General features: G+C 42.8%; 1 protein-coding gene across 1 annotated transcript in view; it reads right to left on the reverse strand.

Moving 5' to 3' along the window:
- Nucleotides 1-22,626, reverse strand: part of hrob (homologous recombination factor with OB-fold) — a 55,142-nt gene that overhangs the window by 22,131 nt on the left and 10,385 nt on the right. Inside the window, exons 3-5 of the mRNA XM_068013286.1 lie at nucleotides 12,529-13,830; nucleotides 7,704-7,787; nucleotides 5,263-5,400 (exon numbers count right to left, since the gene is read on the reverse strand). Of these exons, the coding sequence (XP_067869387.1) occupies nucleotides 5,263-5,400; nucleotides 7,704-7,787; nucleotides 12,529-13,830 (1,524 nt within the window). The remainder of the gene's footprint in view (nucleotides 1-5,262; nucleotides 5,401-7,703; nucleotides 7,788-12,528; nucleotides 13,831-22,626) is intronic.

Consider the following 22,626-nt stretch of genomic DNA (forward strand, 5'->3'; position numbering starts at 1 on the left):
CGCAATGCCAAAATCATCACCCTCAATAAGAACAAGGGTGACCGCGGTGACTGCAACAACTACCTTGGAATCTCCCTGCTCAGCATAGTGGGGAAAGTCTTCGCTCAAGTCGCTTTAAACAGACTCCAGAAGCTGGCTGAGAGTGGCTACCCTGAGGCATAGCGTGGTTTTCGAGCAGAGAGATCCACCATTGACATGCTGTTCTCCCTTCACCAGCTACAGGAGAAATGCCAGTGAACAATAGATGCCCCTCTACATTGCTTTCATTGATCTCACCAAAGCCTTTGACCTAGTCAGCAGACGTGGTCTCTTCAGACTACTAGCAAAGATTGGATGTCCACCAAAGCTACTAAGTATCATCACTTCATTCCATGATAATATGAAAGGCACAATTCAGCATTGCGGTGCCTCATCAGACCCCTTTCCTATCCTGAGTGGCGTGAAACAGGGCTGTGTTCTTGCACTTACACGGTTTGGGATCTTCTTCTCGCTGCTGCTCTCACATACGTTCAAGTCTTCAGAAGAAGGAATTTTCCTCCACACAAGATCAGGTGGCAGGTTGTTCAACCTTGCCCGTCTAAGAGTGAAGTCCAAAGTACGGAAAGTACTTATCAGGGAACTCCTCTTTGCTGACGATGCTGCTTTAACATCTCACACTGAAGAGTGTCTGCAGAGTCTCATCGACAGGTTTGCGGCTGCCAGCAACGAATTTGGCCGAACCATCAGCCTCAAGAAAACGAACATCATGGGACAGGACGTCAGAAATGCTCCATCCATCAATATTGGCGACCACGCTCTGGAAGTGGTTTAAGAGTTCACCTACCTAGGCTCAACTATCAGTAGTAACCTGTCTCTAGATGCAGAAATCAACAAGCGCATGGGAAAGGCTTCCACTGCAATGTCCAGACTGTCCAAGAGAGTGTGGGAAAATGGCGCACTGACACAGAACACAAAAGTCAGAGTGTATCAAGCCCGTGTCCTCAGTACCTTGCTCTATGGCAGCGAGGCCTGGACAACGTATGTCAGCCAAGAGCGACGTCTCAATTCGTTCCATCTTCGCTGCCTCCGGAGAATACGGCATCAGGTGGCAGGACCGTATCTCCAACACAGAAGTCCTCGAGGCGGCCAACATCCCCAGCTTGTACACACTACTGAGTCAGCGGTGCTTGAGATGGCTTGGCCATGTGAGCCGCATCGAAGATGGCAGGATCCCCAAAGACACATTGTACAGCGAGCTCGCCACTGGTATCAGACCCACCGGCCGTCCATGTCTCCACTTTAAAGACGTCTGCAAACGCAACATGAAGTCCTGTGACATTGATCACAAGTCGTGGGAGTCAGTTGCCAGCGTTTGCCAGAGCTAGCGGGCAGCCATAAAGGCGGGGCTAAAGTGTGGCAAGTCGAAGAGATTTAGCAGTTGGCAGGAAAAAAGACAGAAGCGCAAGGGGAGAGCCAACTGTGTAACAGCCCCGACAAACAAATTTTTCTGCAGCAGCTGTGGAAGAGCCTGTCACTCTAGAATTGGCGCTGCTCCACACACCACTGACCACCTCCAGGCGCTTACCCATTGTCTCTTGAGATAAGGAGGCCAAAGAAGGCGACACAGTAGCACAGTGGTTAGCACCGCAGCCTAACAGCTCCAGCGACCCGGGTTCAATTCTGGGTACTGCCTGTGTGGAGTTTGCAAGTTCTCCCTGTGTCTGCTTGGGTTTTCGCCGGGTGCTCCGATTTCCTCCCACAGCCAAAGACTTGCAGGTTGATGTTTAGTTTAGAGATACAGCACTGAAACAGGCCCTTCGGCCCACTGAGTCTGTGCCGACCATCAACCACCCATTTATACTAATCCTACACTAATCCCATATTCCTACCACATCCCCACCTGTCCCTATATTTCCCTACCACCTACCTATACTAGATAAATGATAGGTATGATAGGTAAATTGGCCATTATAAATTGCCCCTAGTATAGGTAGGTGGTAGTGGAATATATTGACAGGTGGGGATGTGGTAGGAATATGGATTTAGTGTGGGATTAGTATAAATGGGTGGTCGATGGTCAGCACAGACTCGGTGGGCCGAAGGGCCTGTTTCAGTGCTGTATCTCTAAATAAATAAATAATTGTTGGCTCTCTCACCATCTGCTGCAAGTCGATGTGGCAGTAATGACCTTCTGGATTCAGTCAACTTGGCCAATAGTGCAGTACATTCTGTGCCCTTGCTACTTCCAAGTGGTGGTCAACATTATTCAAGAGCTGAGAGTGGTAGGTGGTAATCAGCAAGAGGTTCTTCTGCATGTTTAGCGCCACTTGGAAGGAGTACTAATTCATCAGCTGAGGGAGGGTAGTAGGTGGTAACCTCATGCAGTTTCCTTGATGCCACAAGACTTCATGGCGTCCTGAGTCAATGTTAACGATTCCCAGGGAAACTTCCTCCCAACTCTATACCACCGCACCACCACCTCTGATGGGTTTGTCCTGCTGGTGGGACAGGTCATAACCAGGGATGGTGATGGACGATTTGTAACATTGGTTGAAAGTCATACTTGCAGAACCATAGCTACGTCAGGCTGTTGCTTGACTAGTCTGTGTACGCTTTTTGCATAGTCCTCAGATGTTCGTGGGGAGGATTTTGCAGGGTCAACTGGGCTGGGTGCACTTTTGTCACGTTCAAGTCCAATGCATAAGTCAATGCTGGGTGGTCTATCTGCTTTATTATTATACTTTTGATATGTGCATAGAAGAACTTCCTTGTTCAATATGTCTCTAGTCCAACAAGGAAACAAACAGTTTTGGATCTAGTCTTGGGAAATGAAGTATGGCAAATGGGGTTTGTTACAGTAGGTGACCAGCCAGCTAACAGAATTCGGTTTAAAGCAACTATGGAAAGAGACCCGAAAATATCAAAGGTAAAAATGCTCAACTGTGTAAGAGTTAATTTCAGTGATTTAAGATGGGACCTAGCACAGGCAGATTGGAAAAAGTGATTGCAGAGTAAAGCAATAATGGGGCAATGGACAGCACTCATAAGAGATAGCTTAGGTACAAACTAGGCATATTCCTTTGAAGGGAAAATGTAGAGCAGCTACAGTTAACGTACCCTGGATGACAAAGGAAAAAAGTTAAAATAGAACAGATAATGGAGGCTTATGCCAAACATCGGGAGTAAGATTCAGTTAAAAACCAGGAAGATTATGGAAAGTACAAGGAGGAATTGGACATGTTAATACAGGAGGCAGAGAGGTTACAAGAGTAGCAGGCAACATTAAATTGAACCATAAGACATAGTATTGCTATGCTAAGGCATAGTATTAAATGAGTAGATTGCATCTGTCTTCACAAAGGAACTGGATAATGTGAAGGTTACATTAAAAAGGAGAGGAAAGTTACCAACAGGATAACAGGCAGAGAAGAAAAAGGATTACTGAAAGTGGGCAAGTCACCTGGCCCAGAAAGAATGCATGCTAGATTGCGAAAAGCAAAAGTAGAAATAGGACAAATATTGGTCACAATTTTTCAGTCCTCATTGGATACAGGAGTGGTGTCAGAAGACTGGAGGGTTGTTAATGTTATACCACTAATCATGAAAGGGGAGAATGATAAACCAAGAAACTACAGGTCAGTCAGTGTAACAACAGTGGTGAGGAAGTTATTGGAAACCATTACCAAGGACAAAAACTTCCATTTGGAAAGGCAAGGGTAAAAATCAAGGAGAGCAAGCATTTATTTGGTAAAGGTAAATAGTGATTGGTTAATTGGATTGAATTCTTTAAGGCAACAGAGAAGTTTGATCAAAGTAGTGCAGTAGATATTGTATACGTGGACTCCCAGAAGGCATTTGACAAAATGCTATACAAGAGGCTTATTAAAATGGAAGCCCATGCTATTAAGGGGAAAGTAGCAGTATGGATACAAAATTGGTTCAGTGACAGGAAGCAAAGGGGTGGTGGATGATGAATGTTTGTGTTTTTCAGGTCCATTACTCTTCAATTTTTATAATGAACCTAGACTCATGTGTACGATGCAGCATTATATGCAGATGATATGAAACTTGGCAAAATAGTGAGGACATTTATAGGCTTCAGGATAACAGACAGGATGGTGAAATGGGCAGAAGCATGGCAGGAGGTGGTCAATATGGATAAGTGTGAAGTGATGCACTTTGGAGAGGACCAATTATATGGGAAGGCAGTATACTACAAATGGTACTAGTTTACAAAGTGTAGATGAGCAGAGACACTTTGGTGTCCATATATACAAATCCTTAAACATTTGGCAGGGCAAGTTGATAAGGTGGTTAAGCATTGGGTTATTTGGGTTTATAAATTAGAGGAACAGAATATAAAAGCAGAGAGATCAAGCTCGAACCGACAGCTCTGGGCAACACACCAGGAAAAATGCAGAGACATTAGAAATGGCACAGAAGAGGTTTACCAAGATGTTACCAGGGATGAGGGACCTCAGTTATATGGAGAGGTTGGAATAGTTAGAACTGTTCTTCTGGAATAGAGAACATTAATAGGTGACCCAATAGGTGGTTTTCTAGATAAGTTTTGATAAATAGGGGGAAAAATATTCTTTTGTGAGCGGATCAATAACTAGAGGTCATAAATTCAAAATCATTGGAAAAATGTCTTGAGAGGAGACAAGGAGAAATTTCTTATGAACTGTCGGGATCTGGAACGCTGTATGTGAAAAGGTAGTGAAAACTGATTCCTTAAAAGGGAGCTTACAGATGCTTGAGAATTAGAACCTTGCAGGATTACAAACAAAAGAGAGATGTGAACTAAGCATGACTGCAATTTCACGGAGCTGGCACAGGTAAGATAGGCTGAATGGCCTCCATCTGTGCTGCCTGTTTCAATGATTCTAATTTTTTTTTGGTGGCAATTTGATACAACTGAGTGGCTTGCTAGGCCATTTCAAAGGGTAATTATGAGTCAACCACATTGCTTTTGGTCTGGAATCACATATAGACCCGACCAGGTAAAAACATGCAAGTTTTCTTCCCTAAAAAAGATTGGTGTATCATTACTGCTACTAGTTTCTTTATTCCAGATTTATGTAAATAATTGAATTGAAATTTAGAAACTGCCAAGGCGGCATTTAGACTCATCTATGGATTATTAGTTCAACCCTCAATTACTAGACTGGTAACATAGCCATTATGTTACTGTACCCTAACAATGAGCATATTGAGAACAAAAAAAAACAGATGAAAGGCTAGACAGAGTGCCATGAATTTAACTATTATTGTAAACCATACCTTTCGTAGAACCATGATAATGCTGTAGCTTCGAAGGAAACAGTCAGCGTCTTCCTCATCTATGCTTAACTCTGCTTTCATGGCAGTCCACGGGCCTCTCCCAAAATCATCATCAGATTGTTGAGAACTAGGAACCTCCTTAATGCGAATTCAAAAAATTATGCAGGAATAGTGAAAAGATTGCTAAAAGTTAAATAGCTTATCGAAGGTGAAAATCATCAGTCTAGAAGTTAGTCTATAGTATAGAAAAATCGAAACAGCATTCTAATCCCCGTTTGTGCTTCCAGCAATCCTGCTCAGTACTTTCTTTGTACTTCTTTGTTGGATCAGTCTTTAACATTATAGCAAAAAAAAAAAAAATCACATTGAACTTGTAGAATACATATTCACCTCAAGGGAAGGATGTAGTTAAGAGAAGATTGAATGAAAATAAATCTATATAAAGAATGCAACTGCCCTCTGAAAGGCCTAGCAAGCCACTCAGTTCAAGGGCAATTAGAGATGGGTAATAAATGCCAGCCTTGCCAGCGACACCCACATCCCACAGAACAAAAAAAGTAGAGCAGTTTTCCTGGTGAACAATTTTCAGGAATTACAATGGCTAAATGTCCAAGATTAATTTCATCTACTCTCACCTAGCTTTCATTTAAGGCTGCTGCCACTGAGGCTAAAACACAGCTTGGCATCACTCATCTCTCTCCTGTGCAATCTGTAGCCTCAAGTATTTTCCATTTATTGTTTCTTTGATGCAATCAATCCATTATCTGTGCTGTAGACTGCAACTTCAGGTGGCACCAACATGAGTGTTTGCTCCATACAACTACAAACTATAGCCACTCATTGAACATGTCCAAAGTACTGTAACGGTTTACCTAACTTCTGTTAGCTAAAGTCATACCCACACTGGTCAGTTACCTGATGCCTTGATATTAGTTACCATTGCATCCTGATTATACGAAGTATCTTCTGTAAGCAGATTTCAAAACTAAGAATTTATCTTCAACATTTAATTCACATGGTCTACTGCTGTAAAGGATGCACTTAGTGATTAGACCTTGATAAAACTAGACTTCAGTTGCATGGTATCATTTTGATTTGAGATGGTAGCCACTCTTTTCAATTGTTCTGATATAGTTTAAATTCATTGCTTCCTGTCTCTTGAACATCAACTAATCTCTAATGCACCCACTCAAGATGACAGACTGATATACTTTCTTTAGCTGGTCATTGACTGCTGTGCTGATGGCGATGAACACATTCTTTTTAGCACGTACTTACATAACCTAAGTGACTGCATTTAAAAAGCTATTCATTGTTCCCAAGGTACTATGGGACAAAGCTTTTTCTTCCTAGTAATGGGTATTACCTTGATGCAACCTCATTCGACCCCACAAACTTGTCCCTTCAACACAGGTCAACCCAGTTTATCCATTTTCTCACCATATCCCTCAGTCTCCTCTCCAGTGGTTTCTTGAACCCATTTATTTTGTTGCTTTAACAAACTTGCTAAATAACTTACTTCACAGTTATTATCTTTTAGTTGAGGGCTGACTTCATTTCTTATTCCTAAACTTCAAACTTGTGACCCCTACAATTTGAACCCTTCACCGCAGTAAACATCAAAAGTTCTTCCTAGGAGCAATAATTACAACGTCCCTGAACCTTTCCTTGCAATTTAAATTACATTTCTGATATCTACACCTATCTTTTGTTACTCACTTCTGTACCCTTTCAAGGAGAATAATGCCCTTGATACGATTGAGTGACCAGGACTACGTTCAATAACATAGATGGTGTCTGAGCAACAATTTACACACAAGACAACTTCCTTTGTTTTGTACTCCACATCTTTGCTAATGGAACCAAATACTTTACCTGTCTTCTTCAGAAAAAGATCAAACTATGCAGTGTGCTGACTGGTTATCTCTTGAGTGGCTGGCTTTGCCACTGTTGCATTTAACATATATTTCTTTTTCGGTGACAGGTTAGTCAGTTATTTCACACAAACTTTGAACTGCATCAGCGAACTATTGTTTGGGAAGTTAGTTACCTACACTTTAACTTGAGAGCGCTTAATGGGAAGCTTTACCACTAACGTAACCTTAGGTACTGACGTTAACTTGGAGTTGATGAGGACAATATGGTATGAAAATTGAAAATACAATGGCATGTATTGTTTCATTCTCTGGTGCTGACATCCACAATGTAAATCAGCTAAAACAATCCCATTCCAAAAAGGTAGAATTTGCCTGCACTTTAAATGTGTATTGTTTGGTAAAATTGTGGGCTCCTCAGATTAGTAAAAAATGATCAGGATCAAAATGACAATTAATGGTATTCAACCATGCAGTGGTTATGAATATATTCTAAACAGATATTTTAATTTGAAAAGTTGAGAGCATGTACTAAGTCATACACTGTAGCTCTGTTTGTAGGTTTACCTGAGGCTGTAGTTTTGGCACTGCACCATGTGCTGGCATCTGTGGAGCTGAAATCAAAACACTATCCAGGTTTTTACCAAGATGCTGGAAGACGAGTAGAATTGGCAGTCAATAAACAGACAAGGACATCACGGCTTGAACAGTTATATCAATTTGCAATTTGGGCATCAGTTCTGAATGCATGAATACCACAATAGTTACTGTGTAAACTTAGGTTGATGGTTTTTACATTTTATTTTTGGAATTTAAGTCCTTTTACTGTGATAAAGTACATTCATATATCTATTAATTTGATATGGTTTCCCAATACTGGAAGATGTAAGGTTACACATTGGAGTACTTAGATATAGATCCTGGAATGACATCTTCAGGATGTTCAATTTTGTCCACTAATTTTTTTTAAAGCACATAATTCCCATAAATACTGAAACAAAATAAAATAAATGTCATTTTAATATCTGGTTTGTCACAAATGTGCCTTCAGAATAGCAGCAATCAAGTAACTACAATCATCTAAGCCTCTCCATCAAGCAATGCAAGAGCGCTTTGGACAAGATGCAGGCACACCATCAGTTTTTGCATATGGCAATCATCTTACCCAGTGGTTTTGCACTTTTCTCACTATGTACTGCACCAGGATGAACAGGATACGGAAATGAAAGTAGGCATTTCACTTCCTTTTTGTGCATTTTATTAATATTTCAGTTTGGCGAATAGTGACTGAAATTCCCATATCATGTCCAATTGCACAACACCCAATATGTTTAAAATGTTCAGAGTTTTGGAGTTATGTGACACTAGGGTGAAGGACTGGTGTGGCAATAATTTGAGGTGATGCCTAAAGATGATTTACTACTGGGTATAATTCCAAGGCATGCTGCTACCAATACTAAATATGCCTAATCACATTTATTTCTACAGGTTGAGACAGTACTACTGTATATGAAAAAAATTTACATAGAATTAGTAATGCAGCACCATGAAAGTAAACACGTCAGTTTAATGACACTGCTGAAAGAATTAATGGAGATAAACCAAATGACAGATGAGTTCTACCTTGAAACTCAAGAAGTAATCTTCCACCTGGATGGTCAGAGCAGAGGTCAAATAAAGGCAAAGCACATTAGGTATGGTAGAAATGATCTTAATTTAATGAAAAGGGTGTAATTTGCAGTTGTCAGGGAAGGGAGAATGCAGCAATTATTGACAGGAGTCTATGAAAGTGAAGTAAAGAATCAGCAATTTATAATACAGGAGGCCATTGGGCCCAGCACACCCTGGCAGCTCTCATCACATTCCCCTGCCTTTTCAATTTTTGTTCAAATGTTGATCCATTTCACTTTTAAAAGTTTCTGTTTCTGACACTTTCTGGTAGAGCATTCTATGTCCTCTGTTATAAAGAACAAACTCTCAACCTCTCCCACTATTCTTCTGGTGGTTGTAAATTCATGTTCCCTATTCATTCATTTGCTGGTCAGTGGAAATTATTTTCTCTGAAACTTTAAATATCTCTCGGAATCCCTTTTAACCACTTTTTCTGATGAAAAGAGTTCAGTTGCTCCAGTCATTCCTCATATTTGAAGCCTCATCCTAGTGAATCTCTTACGCATTCACTCTATGACCTTGACAACATCCAAGTCTCTCTGATCCTGTACTCCTTTTAAAATTCTACCATTTAGTGTGCACATGTTCTTTCTCATTCTTCCTCCCAAAATATCACCTCAGTCTCCACATTAAATCCATTTGTCCAATCAACTAACTTACCTACTGTTCTCCTGAAGTCACTTTTTCCCCTCTTCACAGGAAATGCTGCTTCCTACTTCTGTTCTTGATCCCGGCCGGGGTGGGTGGTCACCACTATTTACGCACCCCCAATCGGAGAAACATTTAACCACTGTCTTCCATTTTCCATCCTTTTGCCAACTTCATATCCATGCTGCCACATTCCCTTCTAATACCACATAATTTATAATTAAGAGGCCTCCTATGCAGCACCTTATCAATTGCTTTTTGAAAATCCACGTACACATCAGTAGCATTTCCTCCATCAATATACTCAATTTTTTTTGAAGAACTCAAATTTAGCAGCGGTGGTGCGTATTTTACAAATCCATGTTGGTTGTCCTTAATTGATCAAAAAAAACAAAGCAAACCTAAAACCCCAATCACTTCAATCAGAAGTGTTTTGTCTTCAGAATGACTTCAGTTACTACTGAATACCATGCAATTTCAATATTTTACATAGGCTGGGCAAAAATCCAGTTTCTACATCCCAGGAACAGGTTAAAAATCACTATTTTAGTTTTGAAAGTTGAAACTTGATGCTACCAAAATCTTGAACTCTCCCTCAGTTTTATCAACTTTTTCCTTGGGAATCATAACGGCACATTTTCTTTCACTTCTAGGTGGATATTTTTTGGCAAAAGGTTTTGAGCTTTGCTAACTCGCTGTACAAAAATTTAAATGCAGATTGATGGGCCGGTAATTGGATGGATTGGATTTGTCCTGCTTTTTGCAGACAGGACATACCTGGGCAATTTTCCACATTGTTGGGTAGATGCCAGCATTGTGGCTGTACTAGAACAACTTGGCTAGAGGCACAGTTAGCTCTGGAGCACAAGCCTTCAGTACTACAGCTGGGACGTTGTCAGGGCCTTTGCTGCATCCAGTGCACTCTGCCAGCTGTTCAAGTGAAGTGAATCGAATTGGCTGAAGAGTGGCATCTGTGATGCTAGGGACCTCAGGAAGAGGCAGAGATTCACTTGACACTTCTGGCTGAAGGTGCTTCAGCCTTGTTTTTTGCACTAACATGCTGGGCTCCCCCATCGTTGAGGATGGGGATAAAAACCAGAAATGCTGGAACCACTCAGCAGGTCTGGCAGCATCTGTGAAAAGAGAAGCAGAGTTAACGTTTCGCGTCAGTGACCCTTCTTCGGAACTCAGTTCAGTTCCGAAGAAGGGTCACTGACCCGAAACGTTAACTCTGCTTCTCTTTTCACAGATGCTGCCAGACCTGCTGAGTGGTTCCAGCATTTCTGGTTTTTATTTCAGATTTCCAGCATCCGCAGTATTTTGCTTTTATTGAGGATGGGGACATCCGTTGAGCCGCCTCCTTCTGTTAGTTGTTTAATTGTCCATCATTCATGACTAGATGTGGCAGGACTGCAAAGCTTTGATCTGACCCGTTGGTTGTGGAATTGCTTAGCTCTGTCTATCGCATGCTGCCTCTGTTGTTTAGCATGTATGTAGTTCCGTGTTATAGCTTCACCAGGTTGGTATCTCTTTTCAAGTATGTCTGGTGCTGCTCCTGACACGTTCTCCTACACTCTGCGGGATTGGGCCCCTAGCTTGATTTTAAAGATAGAATGAGGAATATGCCAGGCCTTGAGGTTATAGATTGTGGTTGAATACAATTCTTCTGCTGCTAATGGCCCACAGTACCGCATGGATTCCAAGTTTTGAGCTGCTAAGTCTGTTCTGTATCCATCCCTTTTAGTATGGAGGTAATACCATACAACAAGATGCAGTGTGTCCTCAGGTTTGAAGACGGGACTGTGCAGTGGTCACTCCTATCAATACTGTCATGAACAGATTCATTTGCAACAGGCAGACAGGTACGGATGATGTCAAGTAGGTTATTCCCTAGTGTTGAGTCTCACCACCTGCCGCAGGTCCCGGCTGGCAGATGTCTTGCCAGAATTGGCCGGCTCGGTCAGTAGAAGGAATGCTGAGTCGCTCTTGGTGATGGACTTTTGAAGTTCCCCATTCACAGTACATTGCATGCCCTTGATAACCTCAGTGCTTCGTCTAAGTGGTGTTCAACATGGAGAACCACCCATTCATCAGCTGAGGGAAGTGGTAATCAGGTTTCCTTGCTTATATTTGACCTGATGCCATGAGACATCATTGGGTTCAGTCAATGCACAACTGCCCTGGCAGTGGAACAGGACCTTCCCTGGAATGGTGATGGAGGAATCTGGGACATTGGCTGTAAGGTTATTATTCTGAGAGTATGATTGTCAGGATGTTGCTTGAATAGTCTGTGGGACAGCTTTCCCAATTTTGAAACGAGTCCCCAAATGTAGTGAGAAGGACACTGCAGGGCTGACAGGGCAGAGTGTGTCTTTGTCTTATCTAGTCTATGCCGGGTGGTCCGTCTGGTTTAAATTCTTATTTGACTATTCTTTAGTGGTTTGGTAAAACAGAGTGGCTTGCTAGGCAGAGAGCAGTTACGAGTCAACTACATTGGGTAGGGAGTCACATGTAAGCCAGACCAGGTAAGGACAGCAGATTTCCTTCTGTAAAAGGACATTAGTGAACCAAATGGGCTTTTACGACATCTGGTAGTTTCATGGTCATCGCTACTGAGACCAACTTTTTATTTCTGATTTATTTAATTGAATAAATTCCCCCAGCTGCCATGGTGGGATTGAAATTCACGTCCCCAGAGCATTAGTCAGTGCTTCTGGATTACTAGTCCAGCAACATTACCATTGCTACTGTTCCCTCGAGGAACTTAGAAAGAATAAGCCAATAGGATTATTTCATCAACACAAAAGCAAAATACTATAGATGCTGGGCATCTGAAACAAAAAACAGAAAATGCTGGAAATACTCAGCAGTTAGGCGGCATCTATGGAGAGAGAAACAGTTAATGTTTCAGGTCAATGATCTTTCAGCCGAACTGGAGATTATTTTATCTTTCTTCTTATTCACAGAACATATTCACAACTGTAGTGTGGGTCAAGAATTTTGATTCAAGGGTTACTAGTTACAGCAAATCAAAAGAACCTATTAACTACTAAAACAGTGTCTGCTGTCATACCTGTTGTGGAAGAATTCCAGCAGGTCCAGGAAAGCGTCTTTTTGGTCGGGGTCTGTCCAACTTCACCGCTTCTGGTGTCCGATTAGAAGCAGATACCAGCTGAATCAAGTGATTGGTAACAGGGGTTCCCATACAACCTGAATTTGCTGCTGGTGAATATTGAGCTCCTGCAGCAGCTGATGGGCTTTCTATAGCATGCATTAATGTTCGAGGTTCACTAGTGGACATAATTGGTCTTCTGATGCCTCCACTGGAGAGTCTAGGGGTTAAAGAGTTCTGGAAAGGTGTCCTTGATTTCAATATCTGATTTGAACAGTTTCTCAAGGCAGTAGAGCTTATTTGTTGGTGTTCAGATTGAGACTGTAGGCTTGGAGATACAAGTTTACATGGGCTAATAGCATTACCTAGCATGTTTTTTCCTAAATGATTTGGTGGCACTGGTCTCAATTCTTTTGGCAATCTAATAGTGTTAGATGGAACAGGACTATATAATTCAGTCCTTGACACAGCACTCGACAGTGCAGCAGAGTAATCATGACTATCAATTATCTGACCAGAAGAATTCTTGGTTCCTCTCTTTGTAAATGCACCAGTATTAGTATTGCTCAAACTATTTGGAGATAGGTTGAATCCAGATGATGGATGATTGAAGAACTTGGAAGTTTTGCTTGTATCCTCAGAATCATTTATCATCTCTTGACTATTCTTACAAGTAGCAGCCACAACGCTCTTGCTATTATCTGCTTTCGCATGTCGTGGCAATTTGGCTGGTGGTATTGCACGATCATCTTTTGGACATATTGGAGAAGAAACAACCCCAGGGATTAAAACATCCTCACTAAAAGTTGGATTGTTGGTCTTCCTCAACTCTGAATACTGTACATTTCCAGCCTCATTGCAATCCTCACAATCAGACCAAAATAAATCATCAATTTCCTCATTTGAGCGAAATTCAGTGATGTTCTTCTGCTGGGCATTGCTAACAAATTTGAAGTCTCGTGTTGAGTTCTGCTTGTTACGTGGGTTGTTTAACCATGGCAGTGATTTCAAAGAGGCATCTGTTGATGCTGCCAATGTTTTTTTTGTAGGATCATCAATGGTCAACACATTCTTTGAAGTACAGCCATATTCTGATTGGCAATACCTCTGACCTACAGTGGTGTGTGACAAGCTCTTGGGGTTATAACATGAACTAGCTGGTGTCCTGAGGACTGAGGTAATGGGCCTTAATCCACCACAAGGGTTTGTTCCAGATGAGCTGGTAGTTGTGCTTTCAACATCCAACACGGCTGATAATAAATCCTGTCCACAGTAAAAAAAAAACACACACATTAGTTGTACACCACTGGAGAAAATAACTGATGTGTATTCCACACAAAGTACAAAGACTTTTAATTTTTAAAAAAATACCCAAGTTAATCTTCAATTTAAATTGCAAAACAATTACACCTTAACTCATTTTATCTACAGTAAAAACTCTACGTATTAATTCAGGATTATTCACTGAGCATCTGGACCAAGGAAAATTCAATATCATTGAAGATTTTAAATAAATCTAAATTTTGTTTAATGAAGAGCAAACTTTTAACCCCAACTGTTGGGCTTCACCGAAAATAAAACCCAACTGAAAGTTAATCAGAGTTGAGTGGAAAATTAACCTTTGACACAAATGCTCTGCCCTTATTCTGCCTTTTATATATAAAACTAGAACAAATTGTTTGACTTTTTTGTTGATTGGGAAGCCTATTAAAAACACATTTTATTACATTTTCCTGACAGGAATTAGCATTGGTCAGAACACAAGCCTTTCACTTCCTTCAAGAATTATAGAGAGCATCACAGAGCGTCACCAGCACAGAAAACAGGTCATTCAACCCAACTGACTCATGCTGGCGTTTATGCTCCGCATGAGCCGATCCCAGCATTTCTTCATCTAGCTCCATCAACATATCCTTCTACTCTTGTTGTGCTCATGTGCTTATTAAGCTTATATATTTATGGCCCCTAGTTTTTTTTGGTTTCCTTCTCAACTGGAAATATTGGCCCAGATTTTGTGGTCCCAATTGCAGTGAACTCAGACGTTTGCCACTACTGAGAGTCGCAATAGCACCACAGCTTCTGGCAATTGCACTTGTGCTGAAAACCGAAATTTGTGGTGCACTTCAATGGGTTCTAGAGGAGTATATGAGCATCTTACCAGGCTGTTTTGTAAAGTGGTAGGGACCAGTCATGTGTCAATTTGGGCTGATTGCCCACAACTATCGCTGGATTTAATGCTGATTTATTTAGAGCTGGTATCAGCAGGCGCAGAGCCTGTACATCTGTAAGCACTATTAAAAAGGAATGTATCAGTTCTCTTACCCCCCCCCCCCCCCCACCCCACCCCCCCACCCACCCTCCCTCCTCCCCGGCACCGGATTGAGAGGCCGTCGGCTGCTGATCTCTGCTCGTTCCAGGTCCCGTTTACCGGGTGGTGGCACCCCTCCACCGCTTTTGTTCGGCGGAGAGGGTCATCTGTTGACTTTTTTTTATTAAAATAAAACCACCCAGTTTGTATCAGTTCTGTTTAACTTTTACTTGGTGCTTTTGCTCATTTCCCTTATGTTAACAATTCAGTGTTTGACTTTTTTTTTAAAAAGTTATTAATTTCGATTGAATCTGCTCTAGTCTAATTGCTGTAATTTAAGAATCTTGCACTAAAGCACAATTATTAATCATCTGTTCAAATCTTATTCTACTCTGGGACACCTCATCAACCAGGAATGTAACTCACCAGGACTTACAACCCAGCTACTTATTTTATTCCTAAGAAACCCCACTTTTTTTTGGAAAACCAGTTAACCGATACTTTTGAACGTGTGCGCGCGTGCACATGGGGGGTAAGGTTAAATAAGTTATAAGATCTTTAGACATAAATTTATCTGAATAATGTTTAAGATTTAGTTTATTAATAAACAGTTAATTTGTTGTTGTTTAAAGCTACCTGGCTGTTTTCCAGCTAAGCAGGAAATCTTTAATATGCTGCAACCTGTGGAGTGATGGGGCTGAATTGACAGTGCATTGCTCCCACCTCAGTCGTAACACACTCTTTCACCAATTTGCCTTAAACAGCGTTCGAAGAAATTCCATTCTAGCCTCAAGGATACAATTAATATTCTGAAGGGGAAATTGCCAACTGCATCACCAGGGCCTGGTGCATAAGAAGGTTTTTTAAACATTTGTTCATGGGATGCGGGCATCGCTGGCTAGGACAGCAGTTATTGCCCATCCCTAATTTCCCTAGAGAAGGTGGTGGCGAGCTACCTTCTTGAACCGCTGCAATCCTTGGGGGGTATAGGTACACCAAAAGTGCTGTTAGGAAGGGAGCTCCAGGATTTTGACCCAGCGACAGGATGGTGTGTGGCTTGGAGGGGAACTTGCAGATGGTGGCGTTCCCATGCATCTGCTGCCCTTGTCCTTCTAGGTGGTATAGATCACAGGTTTGGAAGGTGCTGTTGAAGGAGCCTTGGTGAGTTTCTGCAGTACATCTTGTATATAGTACACACTGCTGCCACTGTGAGGGAATGAATGCTGAAGGTGGTAGATAGGGTGCCAAACAAACAGACTGCTTTGTCCTGAATGGTCTCTAGCTTCTTGAGTGTTGTTGGAGCTGCACCCATCCAGGCAACTGGACAGTGGTCCAACACACTCCTGACTTGTGCCTTGTAGATGGTGGACAGACATTGGGGAATACAGGTGGTGAGTTACTCGCTGCAGAAATCCTAGCCGCTGACCTACTCTTGTAGCCACAGTATTTCGATGGCTGGTCCAGTTCAGTTTCTGCTCAATGTTGACCCCCCAGGATGTTGATAGTGGGGGATTCAGTGATGGTAATACCTTTGAACGTTAAGGGGAGATGGTTAGATTCTCTCTTGTTTGAGATGGTCATTACCTGGCACTTACGTGGCACAAATGTTACTTGCCACTTATCAACCCAAGCCTGGATATTGTCCAGGTCTTGCTGCATATGGACATGGACTGCTTCAGTATCTGAGGATATGAATAGTGAACACTGTGCAACCATCAGCAAACATCTCTACTTCTGAGCTTCTGATGGAGGGAAGGTCACTGATGAAGCAGCTGATGGTTGGGCCTGGGACACTACCTTGAGGAACTCCTGCAGTGATGTCCTTGGACTGAGATGATTGACCAACAACCACAACCATCTTCCTTTGTGCGAGGTATGACTCCAAACAGCGGAGAGCATTCCCCCTATTTCTCATTGACTCCAGTTTTACTAGGGCTCTTTGATGCCATACTCAGTCAAATGTTGCCTTGATGTCAAGGACAGTCACTCTCACCTCACCTCTGGAGTTCAACTCTTTTGGCCATGTTTAGACCAAGCTGTAATAAGGCCAGGAGCTGAGTAGCCCAGACGGAACCCGAACTGAGCATCAGTGAGCAGGTTCTTGCTGGGCAAGTGCCATTTGATAGCACTATCGACAACCCCTCCCATCGCTTTGCTGATCAGAAGTGGGCTAATAGGGTGGTAATTGGCCAGGTTGAATTTGTCCTGCTTTTTGTGTACAGGACATAACTGGGCAATTTTCCACATTGCCAGGTAGATGCCAGTCTTGTAGCTGCACTGGAACAGCTTAGCTAGGGACATAGCTAGTTCTGCAGCACACGTCTTCAGTATTATTGCCGGAATGTGGTCAGGGCCCATTGCCTTTGCAGTATCCAGTGCCTTCAGCCGTTTCTTGCTATCACGTGGAGTGAATCGGATTGGCTAAAGACTGGCTTCTGTGATTCTGGGGACTTCAGGAGGATGCCGAGATCGGTCATCCATTCAGCACTTCTGGCTGAAGATAAATGCAAATGCTTCAGCCTTGTCTTTTGCACTGATGTGCTGGGCTCTCCCAACATTGATGGGGATATTTATGGAGCCTCTTCCTCCTGCCAGTTGTTTAATTGTCCACCATCATGTGGCACTGAACGGGGCAGGATGCACAGCTTAGATCTGATTCGTTGGTTGAGGGATCACTTAGCTCTGACTATTGCATGCTGCTTCTGCTGTTCGGCATGCAAGTAGTCTTGTCTTGTGGCTTCACCAGGTTGACACCTGATTTTTAGGTATGCCTGGTGCTGATCCTGGCATGCCCTCATACACTCTTCATTGAACCAGGGTTGGTCCCCTGGATTGATGGTAATGGTAGATTAGTGGGGGCGAGGGGGCAACGGATGTGCTGGGCCATGAGGTTACAGATTCTGGTTGAATACAATTCTGCTGCTGCTGATGGCCTATAGTGCCTCATGGATGTCCAAATTTGAGTTGCTAGATCTGTTTGAAATCTATCCCATTTAGGATGGTGGTGGTGCCACAAAGCACGATGGTGGGTATTCTCAATGTAGTGCTGTATCTCTCCATAAGCCAGGACTTGGTCTCCACTAGGTTATATTTTGCCAACTGTAATTGTGGCAGCGCTTCTTGTTAAAATAAAGAGCTTTTTAGAACCAAATAATTCCCCCAGCTCAACAGCTAGTGCCACACCATAATCAATTTACACATCTTTATGTATCTTTAAAATGTTGCTTTATACTTTTAAGAAAAACCTGCATAATTGCAATGCAAGATTCTGCAGCAGGTTCAAAGAGCATTTTCTGTAACAAATTAAATTGTATTGTTACAAATATCACCCTTCTCCGGGTCATTGGAAATGTTTTCGTGATGTCAGTCTCAACAGGGTTTGCTGAATGCTAGGGTTCAGCGGTGATATTCACTTCTTTAATATTTTACTTGCAGCCTTGGTAGTTTTCACAGAAGATTCCTTCTTAGAAACTGACTTGATCACACCTACAGACACAGTTTGTCCCATGTCACGGACAGCAAAACGTCCAAGAGGTGGGTATTCTGAAAAGCTCTCCACACACATTTAAGATCGTAAAATACTCTCCTGCCTTTGAGTTGAAGACAGACCCCAAGGGGCATGCCTTCAGCTCGAGATGTCATTAGAGGCATGACTTCACTGGCAATGTGACATGCTGCTAATCCTTCTGACATTAGACCATGCTGCAGCAAGAAGTGGAAATTCTCACTGCAGCCAACGATCCAGGCAAGTTCATATTTCTCAGTGCAGTCAGCAGCAAATGTCACCGCTTTGCTGTAGACGACAAAATCCAGGCCATCTTTAGATTAGATTAGAGATACAGCACTGAAACAGGCCCTTCGGCCCACCGAGTCTGTGCCGAACATCATCCACCCATCTTCTCTATGCTTACCCTATCAAACCCTTTCATTATCTTCACTAATAATCATGCCACCTCCAGTTTTCTCTGAGAAAAGAGCCCCAACCTGGACAATCTTTCCTGATAGGTATACGCTCTCACTTGTGGTATAATTCTAGGAAACATCTTTGCACCTTCTCCAATGCCTCTACGTCCCTTTTATAATAAGAAAGAGACTCTGTGCAATCTAACCAAGTCATAGAGTTATACAGCACAGAAACACGCCCTTCAGCCCACCGTGTCCATGCCGGCCATCAAGCACCGAACTATTCTAATCTCATTTTCCAGCACTTGGCCCGTAGCCTTGTATGCTATGGTATTTCAAGTGCACATCTAAATACGTCTTAAATGCTGTGAGGGCTCCTGCCTCTACCACCCCTTCAGGTAGTGTGTTCCAGATTCCAACCACACTCTGGGTGAAAACATTTTTCCTTAAATCCCTTCTAAACCTCCTGCCCCTTACCTTAAATCTATGCCCCCTGATTATTGATCCCTCCGCTAAGGGAAAAAGTTTCTTCCCATCAATGCCCCTCATAATTTTGTATACCTCAATCAGGTCCCCCCCTCAGCCTTCTGTGCTCTAAGGAAAACAACCCTAGCCTATCCAAACTCTCTTCATAGCTGAAATGCCCCAGCCCAGACAACATCCTGGTGAATCTCCTCTGCACCCTCTCCAGTGCAATCACATCCTTCCTATAGTGTGGTGACCAGAACTGTACACAGTACTCCAGCTGTGGCCTAACTAGCGTTTTATACAGATCCATCATAACCTCCCTGCTCTTATATTCTATGCCTCGGCTAATAAAGGCAAGAATCCCATATGCCTTCCTAACCACCTTCAGTGATCTATGGACAGGTACACCAAGGTCCCTTAGACACTCTGTACTTCTCATGGTCCGACCATCCATTATAAATTCCCTTGCCTTGTTAGTCCTCCCAAAATGCATCACCTCACACTTCTCAGGAATAAATTTCATTTGCCACTGTTCCGCCCATCTTATTGCCCTGTAATCTAAGGCATTCCTCCTCACTACTTACGACACCAATTTTCATGTCATCTGCAAACTTACTGATCATACCTCCTATATTCACATCAAAATCATTAATGTACACTACAAACAGCAAGGGTCCCAGCACTGACCCCTGCAGTACACCACTGGTCAGAGGCTTCCAATCGCAAAAACAACCCTCGACCATCACCCTCTGCCTCCTGCCACTAAGCCAATTTTGGATTCAACTTGCCAAATTGCCCTGGATCCCACAGGCTCTTACCTTCTTGACCAATCTCCCATGCGGGATCTTATCAAAAGCCTTACTGAAGTCCATGTAGGCTACATGAACTGCTTTACCCTCATCTACACACCTAATCACCTCCTCGAAAAACTCAACCAAATTTGTTAGACATGATCTCCCCCTAACAAAGCCATGCTGACAATCTTTGATTCATCCCTGCCTCTCCAAGTGGAGATTAATACCATCTCAAAAGTTTTTCCAACAGTTTCCCTACCACTGATGTTAGACTCACTGGTTGTAATTACCTGGTTTATCCCTACTACCCTTCTTGAATAATGGTACCACATTCGCTGTTCTCCAGTCCTCTGGCACTTCTCCTGTGGCCAGAGAGGATTTGAAAATTTGTGCCAGCCCCTGCTATCTCCTCCCTTGCCTCACATAGCAGCCTGGGATACATCTCATCTGGGCCTGGGAATTTCTCCATTTTTAAGCCTGCTAAAACCTCCTCTCTTTCAATGCTAATTAGTTTAAGTATATCACTATTCCCCTCCCTGATCTCTACACCTACAACGTCCTTCTCCACAGTGAACACAGATGAAAAATAATTTAAAACCTCACCAATGTCCTCCGGCTCCACACACACATTGCCATTTTGATCCTTAATGGGCCTTACTCTTTCCTTGGTTATTCTCTTGCCCTTAACATACTTATAAAACGCCTTGGGATTTTCCTTTATCTTGCCTGCCTGTGTTTTCTCAAGCCCCCTCTTTGCTCTAATTTATTTATTTATTTTTTAAAGTACCCCCCTACATTTTCTGTACTTGTCTAGGGCCTCCGCTGTTTTCAGCCCTCTGAATCTGCCATAGCCTCCTTCGTTTTTCTTTATCCAACCCTCCGTATCCCTTGACATCCAGGATTCCCTGGACTTATTGGTCCTACCCTTCAGCTTTACGGGAACATGTTGGCCCTGAACTCTCACTATTTCCTTTTTGAATGACTCCCACTGGTCTAACGTAGACTTTCCTACAAGTAGCTGCTCCCAGACCACTTTGGCCAGATCCTGTTTTATCATTTGAAATCGGCCTTCCCCCAATTTAGTACGTTTATTTACGGTCCATCTTTGTCCTTTTCCATAACTACCTTAAATGTTACAGAGTTATGGTCACTATCCCCGAAATGCTCCCCCACTGACACTTCCACTGCTTGTCCGGCTTCATTCCCTAAGATTAGGTCCAGTACTGCCCCTTCTCTTGTAAGACTTTCTACGTGCTGGCTCAAAAAGCTCTCCTGTATGCACTTTAAGAATTCCGCCCCCTTTAAGCCTTTTGCGCTAAGACTATCCTGGTTAATTCTGGGGAAACTGAAATCCCCTATTATTTTCACACCTCCGAGATTTGCCTACATATCTGCTCCTCTATCTCTCCCTGACTGTTTGGAGGCCTGTAGTACACTCCCAGCAAAGCGATTGCCCCCTTTTTGTTTTCAAGTTCTACCCTTATGGCCTCATTTGAGGAACCTAAGATATCATCCCTCCTTACTGCAGTAATTGACTCCTTGATCAACAGTGCAATGCCACCTCCTCTTTTACAACCCCCCAACCCCCGTCACGTCTAAAAATTCTATACCCTGCAATACTGAGCTGCCAGTCCTACCCTTCCCTCAATCATGTCTCTTTGATAGCAATAATATCATATTCCTATGTGTTAATCAACACTCTCAATTCATCTGCTTTACTTGGAAGACTCCTTGCGTTAAAATAGATGCAATCCAGCCTTGCACTATTTTGCTTGTGCCTGAACAGATCTATATTTGCTCTGCCTTCCAGACTGACTTAGTTTCTCTTCTATATTTGGCTGTGCATCACCCCCTACTGTATCCCAACCCCCTGCCAAATTAGTTTAAACCCCCTTCCCCCACCACCAACAGCACTAGCAAACCTCCCTGCAAGGATGTTGGTCCCTTTCCAGTTCAGGTGCAACCCACCCAACTTGTACAGGTCCCATCTTCACCAGAAACAGACCCAGTGATCCAGACCCAGCCCTTCCTCCTGCACCATCTCTTCAGCCACACATTCATCTGCTCTATCCACTTATTCCTATACTGACTAGCACGTGGCACTCCAGAGATTACAACCTTTGAGGTCCTGTTTTTTGATCTGCTGCCTAGCTCCCTAAATTCTTGTTGCAGGACCTCATCCCTCTTTCTACCTATGTCGTTGGTACCAATGTGAACCACGACCACTGACTGTTCATCATCCCCCTTCAGACTGTCCTGCAGCCGCTCCGTGACATCCTTGACCCTAGCACCAGGGAGACAACATAGCACCCTGGAGTCACGTTTGCAGCCACAGAAACACTTATCTGTGCCCTTTATGATAGAATCCCCTCACTATTGCACTCTCACTCTTTTTCCTTCTCTTCTCTGCAGCTGAGCCACCGTGGTGCCACAGACTTGGCTCTTGCTGCATTCCCAAGAAGCTATCTCCAACAGGATTCAAAGCAGAAAATCTGTTAGAGAGGGAGATGGACCCAGAGGACTCCTGCACTACTTGCCTAGTTCTTCTACTCTGCCTGGCAGTCACCCATTCCCTTTCTGCCTGAG

Source organism: Heterodontus francisci, chromosome 33 (assembly GCF_036365525.1).
Source record: "Heterodontus francisci isolate sHetFra1 chromosome 33, sHetFra1.hap1, whole genome shotgun sequence".
In the NCBI taxonomy this organism is placed as follows: Eukaryota; Metazoa; Chordata; class Chondrichthyes; order Heterodontiformes; family Heterodontidae; genus Heterodontus; species Heterodontus francisci.